Source organism: Danaus plexippus, assembly GCF_018135715.1.
Source record: "Danaus plexippus chromosome 18 unlocalized genomic scaffold, MEX_DaPlex mxdp_20, whole genome shotgun sequence".
Lineage (NCBI taxonomy): Eukaryota > Metazoa > Arthropoda > Insecta > Lepidoptera > Nymphalidae > Danaus > Danaus plexippus.
Genome location: NW_026869853.1, coordinates 4,551,336 through 4,575,284, shown reverse-complemented (window position 1 = coordinate 4,575,284; position 23,949 = coordinate 4,551,336). Strand labels below are relative to the sequence as shown.

The following is a 23,949-nucleotide window of genomic DNA, read 5'->3' as shown; positions in this document are numbered from 1 at the left end:
AAGATACGTAAGTACATCTACAATTATGTAAAGTTTGAAGTTATTTCAATCACTCTACTCTGCCTAGAGTGACAGTGACAAATTGCAATTCTTATTTCTTATTTGTATTCAGAGACTTCAGAGACGAAATAAGAATTTTCAATTAAAAACATGTAATTTGTAGTAGAAAGTACACGTGTAAATTTGTAAGTGGTTTCATCGAAGATATGTTCGAAGGTCGTAAACAATTTTCAATATTTTCTTGACAAACAAATAGTTATCATAGGGACACGTAATTGTTAAAAATCTCGAGATTTCTTGATTCATATGTTGTCAACATGAACCGATTAAAACTATATGTTTTGTTGTTGTGCTTTGTGCTGTCGGCGGCTGAGTTAAAAGGTCCCGATGGTCAAAAAACATCAGATAAGACGGAGAATAAGGACAGTGAGGATACCTCTGTCCCTAAAACGAAATCAGATCAAGAGACCTATAAAGATCTAACTAATGCTCTCAACAAGGAAATACAGTTTTTACAAGACTACGCGACCGCTATACAAATATCCAAAGCTTTTGATCAGGAAATTGAGCCAGAAATTGATCTGCAAAAAATGGAAACACAATTGGAAAAGTTGAAAGATTTAAAGACTACTTTATTAAACACTGCAGATCCAGCTTGGACTGAAGAAGAAAAGGAATCAGCAGGGAACAGCAAATCAGAGGTAATAAATTGTTTATTATGCTATAACAGTTAAAAATCGTAGGTCAGGCAATGTTAACATTTTTAAGGATGTGAAAAACTTTCATATTGTTGCTACAAGAAATAAGGTATAATGTTTTTATATATATAGCCTAGTATTGGCCTGTGAGTCTGTCTGTATAAACATCAGGGTAGAGCTGAGAAAGAAATGTATAAAATTTGTTAAGACGATACAAATAGTAACCTATATTGTAGCCTTTTCATTTTAAATAACCTAGATACCGACTGCAGCGCCATCTGCCATGCTGAGTTGTGAATCAAAACTATCTGACGGCCACCCAAATGTTAACAAACAAATTCATTCAAATTGATACAGCCATTTAGGTGTTTAGTGATGTAAACACATGCAGTAAAATTATATATATATATATATATACAATTTTTATTTTTAGAAAAAGGAGTTCAATCCTCAAGAAATACTTGATGCATTGCAACCACTACCCGAGGAATTGGAGCTGGATTTGACAGCTGATATGAAAGAAGGTAGAAAAATATTGTATTTAATAAAAACGATTGGATACTAACCACATAAACAAAGTAAATACACATATTTTCTTGACAGTTATGGAAATTACAAAAATATATATAAAACTTAATTTTAATGGTTTTCCAATAAAATACTTTAAAAACTACTAACAGTTTAATATGTATTTTGAATAATGATTCTTTATCATATTAATGGTAGATGTAAAACGAGGCTTGTACATTATGATGTAGGCTTGTACTGAAATAGGCTCATGATAGGAATAGCCCTCCCTTTCAGCAAATATAATAGTCACAATCAAAAATTTTCAATGTCAAGTTGTATTAGTCATAATTTTTCAGCCAAAGCTCAGTATGAAGCCGCAATATCCAAGTTGGAGCGACGTGCTCCTGACCTCGTCGGTGCAATACTTCAAATTAAGCATTCAGCTGAACGTGGGTATGTGCCGGCAAAAATCAAACTGGCATGGTCTTATATCTTTGGGGAAGGAGTCGAGCTTGATGTGGATAAGGCGAGGAAGATATTTGAAGAGCTTTTAGAGAAAGGCAATGCGGAAGCTCATGCGGTGAGTGATTTACATTGGTGAAGCCAAAATTATGATCTACATGAATTAAGTACTGAGGAATAACGTTTTTTAAACTATGGTTTCTCTTGAAGTCAAAGACCTTTTTTAAGTATTTGTCGCATTAAAACTTACAAAGTAATTAAAACTCTTATATTTCAGAGAGTTCTTTTTGAACCAGAATTTGTAGTTATAGAGTATATTAAGGACTTAATTAACATATTTATAATTTTTTATGCTATCAGTAAAGTTTTATTATTTTAAGTTAATAGGGTTTAAAAATTAAGAACCCAATCTTGTTATATAGCTGGTGTTATAAGTTTATACAATTAAAATATATTGTTTACATTATTTATCTTGTTTGGTTGTATCTATTCTATATTATTCTGCAGGGCATGGGATTCCTTTACGCCACTGGTACATCGGTTCCAGTGTCTCAAGCTCGTGCTCTGGTCCACTACACTTTAGGAGCCATAGCTAATTCGGACTACGCCCAAATGGCCCTCGCATATAGATACTGGGCCGGTGTGACTTTACCAGCCTCCTGTGAAAAGGCCATGGACCTCTATATGAAGGTTGCTCATAAAGGTAATATAATCAAATTCATTTAGCAATAAATTATAAATAATTTGAAATTGAATTTGAAAAAAAAATATAATAGAACAATAGATGAGACTAAAATTGAGTTCTATTTTTAAAACAGTTTTGTTACAAAGTCTTACGGTTTTATAGTTATTATAATTGTTAGAAAGGACCATAACAAAAGAAAAATATTTAAGAAGTACCAAAGAGTTAGGATATATATGTATATGAACTAGGAGTACCAAAGAGTTCCTGTGGAACGAGTAGGCTGTATATGTGTATGAATAAAAATTTAGTTTACATGGTGTTACTATAATGTAATCTTCGAGTGTTTCTGATCTATGTGCTGGCAGTGGCCGGCGGCGTGACCTTGAGCGGCGGCCTGGCCGTGCAGCGTGTGCGGCTGGTGGACGAGGCCGAGGGAGGAGCCTCCGCCCTCGATACCGACCTCATAGAGTACTACCAGCTGCTGGCTGAGAAGGGCGATGTGCAGGCACAGGTACACACACATACACATACATAGAGACACTTGCACAAATATAGAGGTGCTCATACAAAACAGACACAAGCGTACACAACAGATAATGTGTATATGTGTGTGTATAGCTCACACATATACCATCTAAAATTTTGTGTCACATAGCCTGTACTGAAAATATATAGCGAGTGAGGCTGGAAATTTTTAAATTAGCATCCATCTAGAGGTGACTGCATCACGAACAATCTGAGATGTCTTCACGAGGAACAGAATGGACATTAAGTATTTACATTTCTTCTGTTCCCGGTCATACTGTATTATGAGGATATAACAAGAATATTGAGCATGTAGTTACTTCATTAGTAAATATCAGTGGTTGCGTCTCAACAACGTTTCTTCAACCAGCAAAGTTACAAAACATTGATTAGGATTTTGTAAGAGAACCTGATAGATGGCGCATCTGTCTCGAGTTAGGAGACGATAGCTCAGTTGGTGAAGCAAGTGGAATGATATTTTCCGAATGTTGCTGGTTCGAGTCCTGCGCCTGTAAGTGAATTTCTCACTCTATATTCACTAATTAAATAATGTAACGGTATGTCAAGGTCGGCCTGGGGCAGCTTCACTTCACCGGGGGTCGCGGAGTGACCCTCGACCTCAACAAGGCGCTGCATTACTTCACACAGGCAGCTAAAACCGGAAACGCCGTCGCCAACGCGTTCCTGGGAAAGGTACCTTATGTATAACACTAGCTTTGACGTGCGACTCTGTCCATGTCGACTGTTGTATTCTGTTCAGACATAAACAAAGTGTGCAGATTGCCAACCATCAGCGCCTTCTTTATTCCGTGTCACGGGAAACTAGTAAATAAAATTATACTAATTATTACTAAAATATTCCTAGTAAATAAAATTGAAGCGTCTGTTTGTATTTTCAAATTAGTAAATATTCTAAACCAATATGAAAGTGTATGCTATATCTGGAGCAAAATATTTTTTCTGTGTCAGTTGGTTCCGGTTAATATCTGCTACGGCGGGACCGATTTTGATGGTAATGTCTCCCACGGATAGGTAATCTTATAAGAAGTAACTTGAGCTACTTTTAACCTTATTAAAAAAAAATAGGAATAATTTAATTCAACTACATATATGTTTGTTTCCCTATTACTCCTTAATTTTACGGCAGATTTCAAAATTATATTTTTAACGTAAACATTGTCCCGAGGTAGCTTCATTGGCACCAACTCGGTATCTGATGAGAGGGTCCTCTACACATCTAGTGAAATCTTATAAAAATAACGTTTAAATTAAAATAATATTTTTCGGATATACTACGCATGCTTTATGTTTTGTTAAAATTACAGACGAGATGATCGCGGTCGCTTTAAAGTAACCGAAACGTCGGGAGTTTGTAGTTTTTTCACAAAAAATAAATCACGCGTAGTTTATCCGAAAAATATTAGTTTAATTTAAATGAATAAAACTCGCGGCAGTCTTAGATCTCATTAAATAATAACGTTTTAACAAAAGTGATTTAATGCGCAGACAAAACCGAAGGTAACAGCTAGTATTGAATACACTTGCTACAGAGCCTATGTTTTATTCTGATGCGGAACAATATTTTTTTCATGACCGACCAACACACAACGCACACACACACAACCTTATTCATTGATTATATATATTTAGTAGTATATGTTATATGGTAGGTGTTGACGGAGAGTTCATACTTGTACAAGCAACTTGATCAATTCCTCTCCTCTTAAACAAATCAATGCTCAAAAATATCTCTATTATATATATTTATTTCCAAGTACTTTTATTATTTTATTCTTTAGATATATCTGGAAGGAGGTGATGGCATTAAAGCCGATAACGAGACGGCCATGAGATACTTCAAGAAGGCCGCCGAGATGAACAATCCCATAGGCCAGAGCGGGCTGGGAGTGATGCATCTGCAGGTACATACACGCGTCACTTATTCTCAAAGTGACCAGTCGAAGCAAGTTTGGGAATCCCTGGCTGACTGTGACTAAATAATACTTCCAGGGCCGTGGCGTCGCCAAGGACCCAACAGCCGCCTTCAAGTACTTCGCCATGGCGGCCAACCAGGGCTGGGTTGAGGGACAACTACACCTCGGGTTTATGTATTTCGGTAATGTATCTCTACCTACACACTGACAACACATTTATTCTGATAAAATAATTCAACATATGTATTCAAATATGGAGTTTCTGAACATATATTATATATTTTTTTTGCAATTAAAAATAATATACTCTCATGTAGGACTCTAAAGCGTTTTAATGTAGTCCTCTTCATCCTGTGTGCAGGCGGTATCGGCGTCCGTCGGGACTTCAAGCAGGCGAACAAGTACTTCAGCCTGGCGTCCCAGTCCGGACACGTGCTGGCTCTGTACCACCTGGCGCTGATGCACGCCCAGGGGCTCGGAGTCATGAGATCGTGCGCCACCGCCGTGGAGGTCACACACACACACATTTATCGATAATTTTATCTAATTATTCATAATAAAGTTCTTGTGTCGGAGCAGTTCGTCTTCATTTAATATTGAACGTTGTCTATATCTTTGTAGTTGTTGAAGAACGTCTGCGAGCGCGGTCCGTGGAGCTCCCGTCTGATGTTGGCGCACGCGGCGTGGAGCGCCCGGGACACGGACTCTTCCCTGCTGCAGTACCTGGCGCTGGCGGAGAGGGGCATGGAGGTGGCTCAGAGCAACGCGGCCTACATCCTGGACGTAGGAGAGGGGAACGTGGACGCGGACACGAGACACGCGCGCGCGCTGCAGCTGTGGTCGCGGGCCGCGTCTCAAGGCTGCGCCGCCGCCCGCGTCAAGCTCGGTGATTACCACTACTACGGGCTCGGCACGCCGAAGGACCTGGACGCCGCGGCTCACCACTACCGCCTCGCCTCGGAGCACCTGCACTCGGCGCAGGCGACCTTCAACCTCGGGTTCATGCACGAGCGAGGCCTAGGCCTGGTCAGGGACCTCCACCTCGCCAAGCGGTGTTACGACCTGGCCGCGGACGCGTCTCCTGACGCCAGACTGCCCGCGGCACTGGCCCTGGCCCGCCTACACGCACACTCCGCCATCGAATCCCTACTAGAAGTACGAACTCACAATACGTAATACTTTCTAACATTTCAACATTCACAGAGTGCTGTACACTACACGCCCCACACGACGACCAATGATAAATTGCTGTTAATATTAATTACTCTATTCTGTATTCCAGTCCCTGTCTCAGAGTCCTCTGGCAGTCATCTTCATATCGGGCGACTCCATACTGTTGTCCAACTGGGACCTCTATCTCATGACGGTGCTGGTCGGAGCCCTCGGCTTCGTGATATACTTGCGACGACCTCACCAGCAAGCCAACTGATCTTATCACTTATATATAGACACGTGTCTGTAAGCTGCAATATTTAATACCAAAACGAGACTAATCGGTTAGCAGGTCCGTTAGAAATCTCACTTTGGTATTTAATTTAACCATAGACAAAAATGCCGCTTCTATTTATTATGGTTACACAGCATAGACGTAAGTCAGTTTGTTAATATATTTTTTTCACGTTTAATTATCTGTATTCTAATTACTTTTCGGTAGTCTGTGTCGGCAGCGCGATGACGTCAGATCGTTAATGTAATGTTTGTAAATAAACATATTTTAAGTTAATTTCCTTTCAGCCTTTATTAATTTTATTTATGTACGATAAAAAAAAAGTTACGAAACACATACGCAATAACACATTTGATTCACTAAACACCGACCCGATCATAACGGAGGTCGTATATTGTATTTGTAATACAATAAAAGTCATTATGGTAATATGGACACTATTCCTTTAGCGATAAGGTCGGTAATCGTGCGTGAGTATTGTTCAGTCCGAGTACTCCACCCCGCTCTGTCTCTCCAGCATCTCTATCTTCTTGGCGATGTCCTCCGCCGTGTACGTGTGTTCAACTTTCGGCTCCTGCTTTATTTCTGTTTCTCTTTTGTTTTTCTGTAATCATATAGTATTAATTTAAATTTTTTTTTATAAAGGGTATGTAATATTTTATCAAACCGTAATGACTGTGTCTCTTCAGGTGTCTCCTTACCCAGAACATGGAGTACTCGGGCGATACGCTCTGAAGATGATTTATTTTGTCTTCCATGTCCTTCAAACGTTTGTAAATGTCTTTAGCGACGGGTCCGGTGTTTAGATACGTCTCGATGGCGCACACTCGTTCAGATATAGAGGGCGGCAAGTCCCCGTCCTTTTTAATTTTCGCGGGTTCCTGACGCACCGTCTGTGGACCCCACTCGTTGTGGACTTTACGAACTAAAAATATACCAAAACATATATATATAACAAAGTGACGGATTAAACAACAGTGGGAGCCGGTATGAATTATTTTTCCTTGTGATCTGCTGAACTTCCTCAGGTCTGTGTAATGTCCGGCGTCAAGTCGCCCAGCGTACAACGTGAAGTTTATCAAATATATTTCGCCAGCTAATTGCCGCGACTCATGATACCCACTTTTCAAATGTCCCTTCGAGTCGCTTCTCTTCACGAACAGCGTTCTCACTCTCGCACACGTGTCCGTATCTTCCTTCTCGTTCTCACTCTTGACCGGTATGAAGTCCTGGATGTTACTCAGGTTCACCTGATCTCTTTTCCTCTCGATGAAATTTCTTATCCTCTTCTCCAACTCCTCGTTTGAAACATTTATTTGCACTAAGTTCTTGTCTATGGGCGTTTCTAGTGTATTACACTCTAGCGGATGTGGCGACACTGAAGACGGACCTGCAAGGTCAGCGAAGGCGTTTAAGAAAGGTCAGAGAAAAAAAAACAATAGTTCAAAGTAAACATCTCATTTATTAATATCTCAACAGTCCGTAACGCTAGAAAACAAGAAAAAATACCCAAAACATAACACTAGTTTGATCTAAACCACTAATGTACTTGTAATAAAGCGGAGCTGAGGTGCTAACAACCCATTACCTTATTTTAAAAGGCACTAAAAATAGTTTAAAATATGTTAAACATTAAAACGAGGCTTGTTCAAAACAAGACTAACGGCCCGGTGTTGTAATAGTGATGTATCAACAAAAACAACAAAAAATATTGCACATAACCACAAACACTCGCGGCCAAATAAATACAATATGAATTCACAACTTCTATAAAAATATATTTCGTCTATATTAGCTATAAGGGAAACACTCTCAGGGTGTTCCGAGTAACGTTGGTAACTATAATATTATCTTAAACACTATCTATCCCCGTTTGGACCACGCACATTCCTTGTTCTCCTTCCACATGGGCTCGCTGCCGTCGTACACCTCCTTTTTCCATATCGGTACAGTGGCCTTGAGCTGGTCTATGCAGTACGACACAGCGCTCAGACTGTCCTGTCTGTGAGGGCTACTGACGGCTATCACCACTGACGCCTCCTTACAGGGAACGGAACCGAGCCTGGAAGAAATAAACTACGATTGTATTCAAATAAATCCATAGTCCACTGATCTTACCACAAGTTTCCAGCATCAAAATAAACACGAATTTTCCAGTTAATACTATCACTGAAGGTTTATGACCGAAAAAGTCAAAACGCTATTTAGTCTAGTCGTTGCAAACTCGTTCTAAGGCTACAGGATTACGTCAAGTATGCGGTAAAAGTAACCCTGTTGTCATTAATATAATTTATATCTAAAAAAAATCTTTCATTGATTACTACATACCATAAGATAATATTTTTCTTTCTGTGCCGACCGATAAAGTTTTGATGTAATATATTATTTTATTGGTTAAAAACTTTTTTATATCTGCTAGATATTTAAACATCGTAATGCAAAATTAACTTCCCACTAGTCGACCGTATATCCGCGAACCGTGACCGGCGTACGTAGTACTTTGTAAACTAATCGTATGTTATTATTTTAAAGAGTTATTTCCTTAACAACCTGTTCACACGAATATTTATTTTTGAAGTTAAACTGCTTATGAGACTTCCGACGAGGTTGCGTTAAACATTTAACGTCCTGGGGAGAGGGGAAGTGAATGATACAGCGTTAGGGAACGCGTGGCGCTCCTACTCAGGCAATCAACTGTGACTTGTAAGTAATGTTAATCAAGCTTGTCTTAAAGAAACACGAAAAATTCCTTACAAATTAATTCCTACCCCTTCCTATTTTCATTCCAACATTACGTATTTTTACTTCTTCCTCTCCGAGGGACTCCAGCCATAATATTTTTTTTATTATTAGTTACAAAAAAGTATGACTATAAAAAAAAAAAAACGCAAGATGTTTCTCATATTGGGTAATACATATATCGTTTTGGATAATATCGTACATGACACGACTCGTTGATAAGAGGCTTGCTATCAGGCTAAAGATACAACAAACATAGTTATGTATCAGAAATACATGAAAACAAGTAGGAAACACTAATAATAAAATGGCAAAAAATCGTTAAAACCTTGCGAGGATTTCTAGGGATCATGGAAGTAATCATTTATGATGGGTACGCGATTAAGATCTCAAACCCTGAACGTGAACAGCTGCACTCTCGTCATGTGGACTGCCAACTGTTGCGACATGATTTTCAAAACATTTTTAAGCAAAATATTTATTTGTTCTACTTTCTTCCTATATATCTACAAACCGCGTGAAACATCATTATCATATTAATTACGTATACATATTTTCAATAAATATATAATATTAAATGATTATATACATTAAAAAACAATTAATTTTTTGTGACTCGGGTGTTGATACTCAACTATATAGTGATATTACACCTAGCTGTGTTTCAGATACTTGGCAGCTGACTGAATTCGTTCGGAGACGGGGAGCTTGTTAAAAATATGAATGCTGGTTTTCCTAGAGCCAATTCTAGTCTAACTATGTATAGCATAAGTTTCCTTGTATAGAACACAAAATTATCATCAATTCTAATTGGTTTAGAAAAAAAGAAATTAAACCTTTTTGGTCACAATATTAAAAAATTTGCAATTATTTATAAATTAACTTAGACAAAGTAACATGTATGGTTTTATTCTTCTTAAAGGACAATGAAAAACTGGTATTACATAATACGAAGAGAACATCACTACATACATGCAATTCATTACATAAGAATAAACGTTTAATATTATTAAAAATACTTAAACGACGAGTCTGAACAAACGGTCGGACGGGACAGCTGTTACAATATTAAATACAAGTCGACTCGACATATTTACTCAGTTTTGTAACTAAGAATATAAGTTAAGAGCGGGGTGACCTTGTTAAAATGACTGATAACAAGATGATAACACAATGTCGCCGGAGGAACGCTATTAGCATACAGCCTTGGTGCTTCAACAACCATGACTGTCGTAGAGAAATAATAATGAGGGAGACTATTGCAATGTATTACGATAACTTTGAGCGACTTCTAGAATATACGAGGGTATACTTGAAGTCTGTGTGGTGAGGTGTCAGGATAAATGTAGTAATTGTAGTAACAGCTTGGTCTCAAATAAAAACAGGTTGCAATTATATTTCCACAGCGAATAATGCACTCCGATTGAATATAGTATTAATATATAATGAGATCTAAGATTTTCGCGAGTTTTATTCATTTAAATGAAACTAATATTTTTCGGATATACTACGCGTGCTTTATTTTGCACATCTCGTCTGCCCGTGATCACGGTTGCTGAAAAGTAACCGAAACGTCGGGAGTGTGTAGTTTTTTTACAAAAATAAAACACGCGTAGTTTATCCGAAAAATATTAGTTTCATTCAATATTAATCTATTATGTTTGTAGAAAGGATCCCCTGTGACCTGTGCCAGTTAAAATACAGGGAATACAGTAGTATACATTGATCAATTTTTTTTTTAATTTCTATCCGCTGGTCTTATTGTTATGAATAATGAAGTGATCTCTAAAACGGGTTGACCGATTTTGATTGCACTCCCGCTGGCAAATAGTTGATCTAACAGGGATTAATTTAGAATAATAATAAGTGACAACCACGACAGGTCAGGGTGCAATAAATAAGATTTAATTTTAAATATTGTAATAATTTTTAAAATTATCTATCAATCTCAAATACCGGCATATGGTAAGCATAAATCCTTGAATATGCAGAGGTCTAGGCATTACAGTAAAATATATATTATAGAATATAATAAAATGTACATACCGATGGTACATGGCTATTCCATGTACATTTGGCCATTTCTCCCGCACTTCATTGCATATGGCCTTCAGTGCGTTGATCGCCATAGCTTCGTATGCCTCATATTCTAAATGGAGAACCTGGGAATACAAAAACTTCTATACAAAATTATTCTAAAGATATAATAGGTAATTTATATACAACTGAAAGATAATATTCGTGTGTTATATTTAATTTAAAGGCATTTTTATTACCTTTTTACCATCAAAGTTGTCCCTAGTGGTACCAACGAATAAAGAAACAGCTCCACATTTGTCATCTACCACCATCTCGGAGACAGCCTCAACAGAGAGCTTATCCGACGTTAGTTTTAAATAATCCATATTTTATCCACCGCTCAGCGGAGGGATCACAGCTATATTATCACTTTCTCTTAATTCTACATCACAATTTTCTGAACAAACTTCTTCATTCTTCGCCAAAAGTATATTCTTTTTTATAGTCTCCAAATTATATTGCTGGGCTATAAAATTTAATAAACGTTCATAACTTATTTTATTTGGTAAATACGTTATTGTTTCTCTCACACCAGACAATTCTTTCGATTTAGCGAAAAAAAGTAACTTTACACGTACATTGCGATCAATTTCCATATTTCATTCTGAAAATAAACCAAATGTTTTAATAATGACTTTCACTTTAAACACGAGCAGTGTAATTAGGGCTTATAAAACTCGTCTTACTGGTTTACCGATAATGACTTAAGCAAAAATGTGTGCATATTATGATATGTCATTTGATGCAAAATTTTAATTTAATATTTGTATGTAATTTATATAAATAAATGGGTTTTACGAACGTTGACAAAGGTTATTTCAGAAGAAATAATGAAAATAACAATGTTTGTTAAGTGAGTGATATTATCAAAAGCATTTTTGTTTACATTACAACCTGCCGCCAACCACATGAGTGATGAGACGAATACGCATTTCACGAAATCAAAGGATCAATTTCAAACAGACTGCGACAACCGTTCGTGTTTAATCAGTGTAGTAAAATGTCAGCTGTCACTTGTATACTTAACCATAGCTTAATGATATATTTCATGACATGAATGGCGTTATGAGAGCAATGGGTTCTAGTAACTCCTCCACAACATAAAAAGCTTTCAGTTTACTTTTAGTGTAATTAAAGGGATGAGTTGAATTTAAATAGTTAAAATTAATATATATATAAATATTCTACGGGATAGCTTTTCAAGAATATGCCGGATATGTAAAATAAAATTATTGTAAAAAATGGGTTATTAATTTTTTTCTTAAACTGTAATCACAGGCTTCAACATAATATAATAATTAAGTATCTTAACATTAATAATTAATAAACTTAGATAATTTTAAGATGCATGTTAATTTTTATTCTATAATATTTAAATAATATTTTAAAAAAAGTTAAGCTTATTTACATGAAATAGTTACAAATTGTTTTATAAATCATTGAAACTGTAAGAGGTTCTTATGCCATTGCTATAATTCTACTTTTATATACTATGAATTGGGATATTTTAGTGAATAGAATTTTTGATATTAAAATTTATTATTAAGAAAGAAATTTTAACTTAGTTTTTTTCTATTTATTTACAAATGTTAAGCCATAGATAATTTTCAAATTTAAATGATTGACAGTGACAGTTAAAATTGAAAAATATATTTCAAACGGTTTTATATGTACGACCGGTGGATGCGTTCGAATCGTCCGTAACTGTTTTTTGGCAAGAGTCCCTCGGGCGCGCGTTACATAAAACGAACGTCGCACTGCTTTCAGTACAAAAAGGTTAAAAATAGATTTTGAGAGTGAATTGCGTGTCGGACATTTTTGTTTTCATATGACATACATACGGCGTCTTCACAGTAATAAATGTTAGAAATCTGAGTGAAACTCTGAAACTAGGTACTGTAAACGTTGGACTGATTTTTTTGTGTACGTTGTGAAAGATAAAATAATATAGGAAAAGGAGGTGGATGTAGCGTTTTAATATTCTAAGAGTGTAGTGCGGCAGAAAAAATTAAATATGGCTCAAGTGGAGCCCATGGAGGTTGATGTTGTTAGCACCGATTTTGATGATAAAGAAAATTCATTACAGAACGGTAATGTGCTACTTAAAACTCCTTCCACTGAAAAAGGCTTTGAAGATCTTGATGTATCGGAACTAAACATGAAACTAAGATATTCCATGACTCCTGCCTCTTCTCCGATGTCCAGGAGCTTTACAGCAAATTGTAGAGACAATAATATATGTGATGATGACAGTTCCAATACCACAATAAATGATAATGCAAATTTGACTCGCTCATTTAATTCTACTATAACTAAAATGAATAGCAGTTTGAAATCACCAAAGTTTCCATTACAAGCCTTGTCTACAGAACAATTTTTGGATGGAAATGGGAATCCAATAAACAGATCTCTTGATATAGAATGCCATAATGTAACCTTGACTTTAACTGGATCTGACAATATAGATGATAATTTATTATCACCAAGTAATTCGTCATCATTGGTTAACACTCCTGAAGCAACCACACCGACTAAAGAAATTCCGAAAGACAGTGGTTCACCAATCCTGCGTGGACTGAAAAGTGTATTGAATATGTTCAGACCATCTCAGAGCCCTATACCAGCAGAAGATACGGATACAAGTAATCTAGGTTCCCCCCAAAAAAAGGAGGAATCATTAAAACATACTACGAGTTCAGCTTCAACGCCAACCACAGATATCAAGAATAAAGAAAATAATTCAAGAAATAATAGTTTGCTAAAAGATAGTGTTGTGTTTCACGACGACTTGGAAAAGGAATTGTTGTGGAAAGATGAGACGGCAATTATTTTTAAGGAAGAAAAAATTCCAATACACAAATTATTTTTCAAAACCAATTCTGCTGGTCTCGATAAGACCAATGTCAATCCTGTGGAACATGAAAATATGGATACTACTGTTGAAGATATGGAGGTTTCCTTTGATAATACTTTAGTGGAAAATAATAAAATCATGTCAGAAAATGTTCATGTTCAAGATACTCGTGACCAACGAAATACTCCAGAATCTGATTGTGAATTTCTTGACTGTGAATCATATAGTAAAAACGATGGGAAAGTTATCGAAGATAAAGTTCAAATGGTACCTGGGGTAACAGATTCATCTCAAAGTTCACCTAAACCATCTCCAATTCAACCAGAAAATATTATTTGTGAAAGTAATGCTAGTTCTCAAGTTGTCTGCAACACAATTGAAGAGACACACACTGTGATAGCAAATACAGAGAATGCTACGATAGGAGAAGAAACAGATTTAAATTACAAGCAGAATCTCCAAACCGATGTACTAAAAGTAGAAAATATTTTAGAACATACAAGTAATACAAATATTTCAAATGACATTTTCCAAGAGAACATTCCCAGAGATCCAGATAATGAAAATTCACATGGCTCGGTACATTGTGATAATGAGAAAATTAATTCATTTGAAGATAGTTTAAATCCCGTATCACCTACAGACATAAAGCATGACATTGATCCTACAGCAGATAATGCTATTAATACATCTCAATATGATTTAGACAATAGTTTAGATAGAGTTGATATTAAACAAACAACTGGCTATAATGAAGTGAAATATGATATGATTACAAAACAACATTCTGATGAATTATTGAGTAATGTCAATTTGACACTGGACAGTCCGAGTATGTCTTCAGACTGTCACGGAGTTGTTGAACAGCGTAATGTAAGACAAGAGGAAGAACAAGATATAACAGTGACTAAATTTGTAGAACCTGTGTGTATTGAGAGTGAAATTAAAGAAGTGCATGAAATTATAGAGCCTTGCAGAGAAGAAATAGATGAAAATAAGGAAACAGATCCTTCTAATCGTAAAGTCATCATGAATGTATCTGAATTCAATGAAAATGAGAAATCACCAGCACAAGTACCACTACCATGTGACAGTGAAGACTTTAACAATGAACAATCTGAGGAAGAAATAAACAATATACCAATAAATTTCTCAACTGCTAATACAAATTTGAATGAGTCTTGCAGCCAAGAAAATAATACAAATACTGCAATGCCTGTTGAAAATATTATGCATCCTGAAAATGTTATCATATCTTCAGAGGATACTCTTATAACGCAAACACCTCCCTTAAAAGTATCTGATAATACAGAAAATTTTAATATGGAATTGAACTTGCCAAATAACAGTGTCGTAAATGACACCATGACCTGTGGAGAAAATAATATATTTATGCAAGAAGCAGATTTTGACAAAGCTGCTCCTCTAGATAATGTTGTAGATACTTTAGAATCAAGGGCAGAAGACAGTGAGAATTTGTTAGACTCAAACTTATCTCCTGAAGTAGAAAGTTTTAGCATAGTCCAAAAAATTAAAAATCATCCGGAAATCATTTGTACTAACACACAGGTGAATAACGAAGAGACTATTGAATCTGATTGTGTAAGATGTGATGAAAGTATTCCACTGTGTGATAATAATATGTCAGTCACCAACGCGGAGACAAACGAATATACTTCTGAAAACAAAAATAAAGTCACATCGACTTTAGAGAATAATACCTCTGAGCTTGATGGCAAAGTCAACCTAAAACTTGATTCTGCTAATAGTCTGCTTGATGTTAATAACGAGAATGAAAAGACGATTGAAATAAGTAGTCCTTCAGCTATTTTTAACATTACAATAGAAATGGAAGTGGATATATCTAAACAAGATTTAGAGAATATTGAGAATCCTTTTGAAACTGTAAACAAACTGACATCGTCATTTGAAATAAAAAGCTCTTTAATTAGTAGCAAAATTGAAAAGCAACAAGAACTCTCCGAAGGTCTGCATGAAAATCACAAGAATGAAGAAACTAATGAAATGAGTACAGGTGAAACGGTTATTAATACTACAACAGATATGGAAGTAGATATATCTAAACATGACTTGGAAATTAATTTGAATCCCTTTGAAACTATAAACAAACTGACATCGTCATTCGACTTGAAATTCGATCCGATTGATAGCAAAGTAAACCTCAAACTAGACTCTGCTAATAGTGTGCTGGATGTTAATCACACAAATGAAAAAACTAATGAGAAAACGAATGTAAAAAGGATTCCTGAAACACTCATTAATACTACAACAGATATGGAAGTAGATGTATCTAAACGCGACTTAGAAATTAATCAGAATTCACTCAGAACTATTGAAAATGAACACATATATCCGCTCGAAGAACCTCTTGGTACACCTATAGAAAATAAGATTGTGGATAAAATTGATCTTGAGACAAATGATCAGATAAACGAAACAGCCGCCTGTGAAACAACAATAAAAGGAACTGAAGAAGTTGTATCAAATTGTAATATTCTGAAAGAAGATGATCTGAATGCAGGAACATTTGACACCCGAATTTCTACCAGTGACAGTAAAGAATTATTTAGTGGACAGTCTGTCCAAACTACATCCACAACTAGTAATGATAATGTACAGGATGCGATTATCTCTTCGACCAATTATAATCATTATTCCACCGACATAATCGAACATGAAGTTACAACTGCCACAGAAAACTCGGAAAATCAGTTTGAAACAAAAAATGTTGAAAGATTTTCACCCCCCATCTCTTCGATGTTGAAAAATACAGGGTATAATATTAATTTTGATGATATAGATGACCCTTTTGCCACAAAATCAAATATAAGAATGTCACCACCGCCTAGTGTAATTGAAGAAAATTTCGTATACAATGAACCTATGGAACATCGACCGGTAATGCAAAAATCACAGCAATCGAGTCGGCGAAAGTCGTGTCAAGAGCGGAAAAAGCCAAATATTGCAAAGAAAGCTAATGGCTCTTTTGACTGCGTTGTAAATAGGAATGAGACTTTTGATACATTTCAAGTAAGTTCTAGAATATCTGAAGGTGATCTCGAGGACAACAAAATTAATGAGATTTATGAAGAAAAAGACTATATTGCTAACCCACATATAAAAAATATATCAGAAGTTGATAAAAACATTGAGGAATTTGATGAAGTCCACCAACCTGTTAGCACAAATCCTATCTGTAAGAACGTATTTAATTTGCCTGAAATACATGACATTAACTTTAATCCATTTGTAACTAAAACGAAAATTCGCGAATCGCCAGAGAAACAATCCGAGGATGTTTCAAATTATACACATCATAAAAACGACGTCTCCTGTTCTGATAAGCTACAAGAGACAATGCAAAATAAGGATGAGACATTTCCTATTGAAGAAAACAATGCGCAAGTGTTGGACAGGAATTTGACATCTAATTTAAGCAGTGTAACTTGTTCATCCCCCAACACAAACGATGCCACAATTCGAGAAGTTCATACAGAAGATGAAGATACGGAAGAAGGCCCTTTTCTTGAGGCAGAGGATTTTGCTGATTTCGTTAAAGTGGCTGATATGGAAATCGAAAAAGATATGATGAATTTTGACGACTTGCCTGCACCACGTAATAATGATGATAACAATGAAAATGGCGAAATGTTTATCGATGCCGAGGCATTTGAGTTTCTGCTTAATCAAAATAAGAGTAATATGGTCGCAGATAGCGGTAAAGAAAGTCTCTTTCTTAAGTTTGATCCACTGTTTGCAAAACGAGTTTCCTCTGACGGAGTAGTTGCTGCTCTGAACAAAATTAAAAACAGACAAAGCACTCCGAAGAAACCAACTCCGTTGAAGCCAATTATGCAAGAAGACAGCCTTTCACCAGAACATTCAACTATCACAGTAAGTACAGCTCCAGTGACCGGTGGGGCGGTCGATGACCCTGTCGCAACGACATTCAAACCAATGATGGTGGTGAATCCGGCAGTGGCCTCCATGGTTTCGCCTAGAAAATCTACAACTCCGCCGAGAGCTAATAGACGTTCTCTAAATATTACGTCTCCTGCTATGGCTGTTATTGACAGACTCTTATCTCTAAGCGGAAACTCTTCGCGATTAGAAGAAGCTAGTTCTGTACCTCTGCCCAGACACTACAGTGAGACAGATTTTGCCCTGACCCAACTCAGGGAACTATTGGCAGAGAAAGAAATAAACGTACATAATTTAAGGTTAGAGTCCAAGGAATTAAAAGAAAGATTAGCAAACATGGAAACTCAAGTGCACAGTTTAGAAAATGAGAGCAAAGAAAGATTGAGGAAAGTGAACGAGCTCAACGAAAGACTAGCGGAAAAGAATACGATTAACAAGAGTCTGGCTGTAGTAGTGGAAGAATATGAACGAACCATCGCCAGTTTGATAGCGGGAATGGAACAGGATAGAAAGAGAAATGCAGAAGAGAGAAAGAGAATCATCAGCGAGAGAGACGAACAGACAGCTCACCTCGCGAGCATGGAAGTGTCCTTCAGGGATCTACACAGTAAGTACGAAAAGAGTAAGCAGATAATATTAAACATGAAGGCCAACGAGGACAAGTACAAGGCCTCTCTGAAGACATTCGAAGACAATCTGTTGAAAATGCAGAACAACTATGAGTTACTGAAACAGCACGCGACATCGAAACTCAACCACGCCAATCAGGAGTTGGAGAAGTATAACAGGAGCCACGAGGCGGAGGTCTTGAAGCTGAACGCTATGATTAAGAGGAAGGAATTACATATAACGTCACTGGAAGAATCGCTGTCCCAGAAGACTAAGGCCAACGAGGAATTGACGGCCATTTGCGATGAGCTCATTAATAAAGTAGGATGAACTATTTTCGTCTCGACGTGATACACGGCTTGTGCTCTTATTGTGACATAAGTCGCATCAAGTCTATATCTCGTGAGTGCCAAATCTATAGTTTATCGATGGACAAAGACTGATTGCTGCACCGAAACGTGGTTGGAACGTTCAGAAACCACTTCGTTTCGATTAGAGTTAGACAATAAAAACATATCTATTTACTAATAACCTCTCTCACATTACGCATCACAATTGTGCTGGACATAATTGATGTCGTAACGGTACCACTAACGCACGTAATATAACAAACAGGCGACTAATTATATTTTAATGTATAGTTTTAAATATTTTTCTATGTTGTATAAGAGAATGTTATTTTTCTAATGGTGAAATTTTTAAGTGACATTGTATTCACGGATCTGTATGTTTTTTTATATCTCCTCGAATAAAATAATTGTGATTGATGACGTATTTTTTATAGAACTGACAAATTTTGTAAGGAATAACTTCATATCATGTTGATCAGTTTATAGAATTATTCAGTGACCATGCATGTGGGAGTGTTGAAGGCTCGAATATGTTATTTTTGTACAAAACATTTCAGAATACCAATTATTTTAGTTAATAAAATGTATTGTTTGTAATCTTTCATTTACTAAGACCTCTACAATCTCATAAAAAGTAAACCCGCTTACGTTAGATCGTCGTTCCTTTAGACAGAATTCATACCAATCTTGGTGTTTCATATTTTAAAGGCCTAAGAATGTACTATTGATATTATGTAATTATATTTCCTGTAATCACTGTCGGTTATAAAAGGATTGTTGATTTATTTTACATAATATAATGCTTAGGCTGCTTTTTATTCTCATCTGAAATCCTTTGACATAATCCTTAAAAGCAAATGTTGGATTATATGTGTGTATATAAGTCTACCTACAAGTCAATCCGTTTTTGAAGAAGTTTTTCACTAGTATAACATTTTTATTTTTTGGGAAACACATGTCGGATGAAATTATAGATATTTTTATAAAATTAGTAATCGATAAGCAATCATTTCATTGACGATTAGGTAAGTGTTAGTGAATCTGATCTATAGTATGTATATGTATGTCACCTGGTCTTTTATAGCAAGAAAATATACTATTTACTAATAAAATCCTTCATAGATAATTGTGTTATCAAACTGTGACACACTCGCCACACATCACAGAGACGCGCCAACCCCCGTACCTCATAGTGCCAGCTTAATAAGAACGCCCCATTTAAGATGCATTTTTCTCACATTTGCCGCCATTCTGCCGGGCCTGGTGATACACTCTAGCGTTGCTATGACAACCAAGGACAAACAACACAAGCTCTGTCAAACTGTAGCTTTAAATACGGAGTTGGAATCCATTCCTGGGCTAGAGGTCCAAGGAATGTATGACGAGACCGTGGAGGTTAACGCCAAAGAGATTGAAAGCCCTCCGACTTCCGACGAGGAGAGTATAAAGGCTATGTCAAAGTTCAAACCTCCCGTACGTCACACCGCCAGACATGACTTCGATTCAGACAGCGAGAGCGATTCCAGTCCTGACAAGTTTGATAATCTTACAGAAGAGGATGAGGTCAATAAAGTAACTATCTATTAAATTATAACGAATCGTACACAGTAATATTAATGTACTTTCTATTGTAGTCTCCAGAAAGAAAGTCCGATATTGAGGATGCGAAGAAAAAAGTAAAAAGCAGCAGCGATTTATCAAGACAGTCCAGCAATCAACATAACTCCTCGCACTCTGGTATCAAATACATGTCATAACAGACTAAATATTTTGATATACTGACACGATTAGAGAAAATGTATCACACAACAGTCTATTTTAGTGGATCATTGACCCAGTTTCAAAAATATGTTATGAGATCGAAGTAATTTATTACATTTAGTGTAATAAATTTAATAATATATTAATTTATACTGTTTTAAGAATCAGATAGTGCTGATGTGGGTTTGGAACAAGTGGAAGCCAGCAGTGGGAAGAAACGTGGCGTGGTGATCCCGGCAGAGGGCGCGTATGATCCGAAGGCCTACGCGGACCTGAAGGTGCCGCCCGAGCTTGACAATGTGTTTCAATATATTATGAAGTGAGAACCTTTTCGTTGATATCAATTATGCAACGGTTTAATGTAATGTTAAATGGATAGGAGTTTTTCGTAATCAATGTTAAATATTAGTTAAAGTAATTGATTTTTTTTTGTCAACCAGCGGAACCATTTGATATTAAAATAACGCGAAGTTGATTAGTATCATCGGTTCTATCTTTTAAACTAAGAGCACTTGGTTGATTATTTCACCAGAATGTATCTTTTCATCCACCAGGTACACCCCTCAGAAGATCGACATAGACTTCAAGCTCCATCCGTTCATCCCGGAGTACGTCCCCGCTGTGGGAGATGCGGACGCCTTCCTCAAGGTGACCACACCAGCCTCAGGGCTGAGAGGAAAAGCGTTAGCTGATAACGCCTTGGACTTCATTGATAACTTAGGTGAGACCAAGAATTCAACTTTTTCGACATGTACTGAACATGTACAGCTCATTTACAATAGTTTATTGTCTTTATTTCAATGGAATAAATAGCTTTTACTTCATAATGATTACCAAAATCGTTTTCATTAATATATTTATTTATATATATTTCAGTTGTGAGTTGTTTTTAAAAATATTATTTCTTCTTTATTCCGTGTATGTCATTCGGCATGGATTTGTTTTACTAAGCCTAATTATATATATAATCTGTTGCACTTGTTTATTCAATTACGTACGCAAAATTCTAGCTAACAACTCATTCATTAAAATAATATATGTATTTCATAGTGTCGAGCAAATATATTAATTGTAATAGGTCTGACGGTGTTGGATGAACCGTCCGCGGACCAAAGCGATGCTGCGTTACTCCATCTCCAACTGAGAGCCATCTCCAAGACCACCAGCGCCAAGTCAACTGTGGTCAGATACAGTTAAATCAATCGTTACTTGAGGGTTTAGAGATGAGATTATTTTGTTCATAGCTTTAAAACGGCTGAATGCCGTATTATCTCGAAGCCTTATATATTAAAAATTGTTTTTCTTAAAATATGTAACACTATTTAAAATTGACGAAACTGATTTCTATGGTTCAGATGACACGAAAACTTGAGAACGCTGAGAACAACCCTCAAGCGCTGGATCGCTGGATACGTGATGTGAGTGCGCTTCACGCGGGCCGCTCCCGCGCTACGGTCGCGTACACACGGTAAGAAAAAATATGTTAACGTATTAAAAAACTTTACATGCCGTCATTTTAGTTTTGACAAATTATTCAATAGATTCTACTTGTTATGAGCGTGTAATTTCAAATATAATTATAATTGTATTTGAAATCAAATGGATTCTATTCGCTTCAGCCTTATAAGGCTGTACCTACACGTATTATGTTTAGTTATCAAAAAAATATACTCTTTGATGGATTTAAAAACACAATGAACATAAATTTACTACAAATTCCATAAAAAAATCTTAATATGAAAGAAAAACATTGCAAACAAGACAATAATAGATCAATCTCTCCTTAAATATATATTAGACAGTATAAATAAATCTAACGTCATAAAATTGAAGTTACTTTAAATACTTAGATAAAAAAAATGATGAAACACACAAACCCCCTATCTATTTCCCTGGGACGCTAGCAAAGTTCTTTCGCATGCTGATTCAGAACGCAAACATTGTATTACAACGATTTAAATACTCCTTCCCACGTAGATATTTTAATGAGCATAATCTCATGATCGTCGTCCAGAGAAATCAGAGCGGAAATACCACGAGATGTTTCATTGTTGTTAGTGTGGAAAATGTTTGGTATTTTCTCATAGCATGTAGTTGGATGTGAAAGGCTTAAGAATATTAGCGTTTAAAGGAATTTCGATTCATTTAGCCATGTGAAAAACATAAAAGAATTTGTATATCAATCGCAGCAAGAGCCTATTTTTATGTTTATAATTTCATAAACATTATTAATTAATAATACATGTATTATATCTTGGATTCTGTTTTTTATAGGAAAATGCCAGATATAGACGATCTAATGGCAGAATGGCCGGACACGATAGAGGATACCTTGAACGAGGTCGGCGTGCCCCCCGCCAGCGTCGACTGCTCGCTGTCACAATACGTCGACATAGTCTGTGCCGTGTTCGACATCCCCGTCCACGGCGACACTGTCAATGACAGGATACAAGCGCTTCATCTGCTTTTCAGTTTGTATTCGGCGGTAAAAAACTCGCAGTTGTTTGCGGAAAGAGAGAAGGAGAAGGGTATGGCCGGTTAAAAACGTCTCGTTTTATGTTACGTAATAAGTCAGTTTGGACGTAACAAGAACTTTAACTTATAAACATACATAATTTTACAGATATGTATATTTCGTCAGTTGTGTTATAATTTTTTTTTTATTTAAATATCATCGATTTTGTCGGCAATCAATAGTCAGAGATATCATAATCATAATTGTATTTTTTAAAGGAATAATCAAACGCCCTCGCTTGCACCCTAATCATTGTTGTCATTGGTGTCCGACATAACGGATTTGGTATATACGTTTAAGGTTTTATTTAAGGGACTATTCGTACAAACAGGCTTCGTAAATGATTCGGTCTCTGTCTGATCGTCCGAAAGTTACCACACGAAATAAAATTCTGTACTCGCTTTGGCAATTTTTTTATTTACAATGTTACATATTACCAAATAAAAAAAAAAACATTTTTGTCAACCCCACGAAGTCACTTCAGTGTGTCCCTGAACAAACATTGCTTTTATTAATTTAAATATCAAATGCATCAGAAAACTTGATTATTGGACGGTAACTGTCAGAGTCGTACAAAATGGCTGCCGGAATACGACATATACTTCTATCGTTAATTTTGAATTAGTTCAGTAAATATTGTAACTGGCACATTTGATATAACACTGAGAAAAAATATACAGCCATATAAAAAAATATCTGTTCATATATCTGGAGTAATAATTATAAAAGGCCTTTCGGTTTTGAAATCATAAAAGGGATTTCTGCGGATGAATCGTTATAATTTAAACTCGGTTCACTCTTGACACCGACGACGATGACACGGGTGTAATGAAAATGTC

General features: G+C 36.2%; 4 protein-coding genes and 1 long non-coding RNA gene across 9 annotated transcripts; 3 read left to right on the top strand and 2 right to left on the bottom strand.

Annotated features, from left to right (window-relative positions):
- Nucleotides 1-72: 72 nt before the first annotated feature.
- LOC116773351 (protein sel-1 homolog 1) lies at nt 73-6,537 on the top strand. Its single transcript, XM_032665793.2, has 11 exons — nt 73-701; nt 1,132-1,222; nt 1,565-1,788; nt 2,178-2,373; nt 2,721-2,866; nt 3,448-3,573; nt 4,680-4,802; nt 4,891-4,996; nt 5,176-5,324; nt 5,436-5,969; nt 6,097-6,537. Exons 1-11 carry the CDS (start codon nt 318-320, stop codon nt 6,241-6,243), a joined length of 2,226 nt encoding a protein of 741 aa, XP_032521684.2. The 5' UTR covers nt 73-317; the 3' UTR covers nt 6,244-6,537.
- On the bottom strand, nt 6,527-12,107 carry LOC116773352 (molybdopterin synthase catalytic subunit). Of its 5 annotated transcripts, none has more exons than XM_032665795.2 (8): nt 11,974-12,100; nt 11,658-11,683; nt 11,277-11,545; nt 11,047-11,162; nt 8,148-8,323; nt 7,385-7,651; nt 6,963-7,186; nt 6,527-6,865 (listed from the first exon to the last, which is right to left on the bottom strand). In XM_032665795.2, the coding sequence occupies exons 3-8, from the start codon at nt 11,403-11,405 to the stop codon at nt 6,743-6,745; spliced, it is 1,035 nt and encodes a 344-aa protein (XP_032521686.1). In that variant the 5' UTR covers nt 11,406-11,545; nt 11,658-11,683; nt 11,974-12,100; the 3' UTR covers nt 6,527-6,742. The 5 variants fall into 5 exon arrangements, with proteins under 5 accessions (XP_032521686.1, XP_032521685.1, XP_061384342.1 ...); XM_032665794.2 differs by having other exon boundaries at nt 11,966-12,084; XM_061528358.1 differs by lacking the exon at nt 11,658-11,683 and having other exon boundaries at nt 11,966-12,107.
- Nucleotides 12,108-12,777: 670 nt separating this feature from the next.
- Nucleotides 12,778-19,431, top strand: LOC116772920 (uncharacterized). The gene has a single exon (XM_032665230.2). It carries the CDS (start codon nt 13,094-13,096, stop codon nt 18,812-18,814), a length of 5,721 nt encoding a protein of 1,906 aa, XP_032521121.2. The 5' UTR covers nt 12,778-13,093; the 3' UTR covers nt 18,815-19,431.
- Nucleotides 19,432-19,557: 126 nt separating this feature from the next.
- Nucleotides 19,558-23,930, top strand: LOC116772975 (intraflagellar transport protein 46 homolog). Its single transcript, XM_061528511.1, has 7 exons — nt 19,558-20,397; nt 20,469-20,571; nt 20,758-20,914; nt 21,150-21,316; nt 21,674-21,777; nt 21,951-22,063; nt 22,870-23,930. The coding sequence occupies exons 1-7, from the start codon at nt 20,119-20,121 to the stop codon at nt 23,135-23,137; spliced, it is 1,191 nt and encodes a 396-aa protein (XP_061384495.1). The 5' UTR covers nt 19,558-20,118; the 3' UTR covers nt 23,138-23,930.
- Nucleotides 21,435-23,045, bottom strand: LOC133320360 (uncharacterized). The gene is made up of 2 exons (XR_009753741.1): nt 22,927-23,045; nt 21,435-21,772 (listed from the first exon to the last, which is right to left on the bottom strand). It is a non-coding gene; the product is annotated as an uncharacterized LOC133320360 (long non-coding RNA).
- Nucleotides 23,931-23,949: the final 19 nt, after the last annotated feature.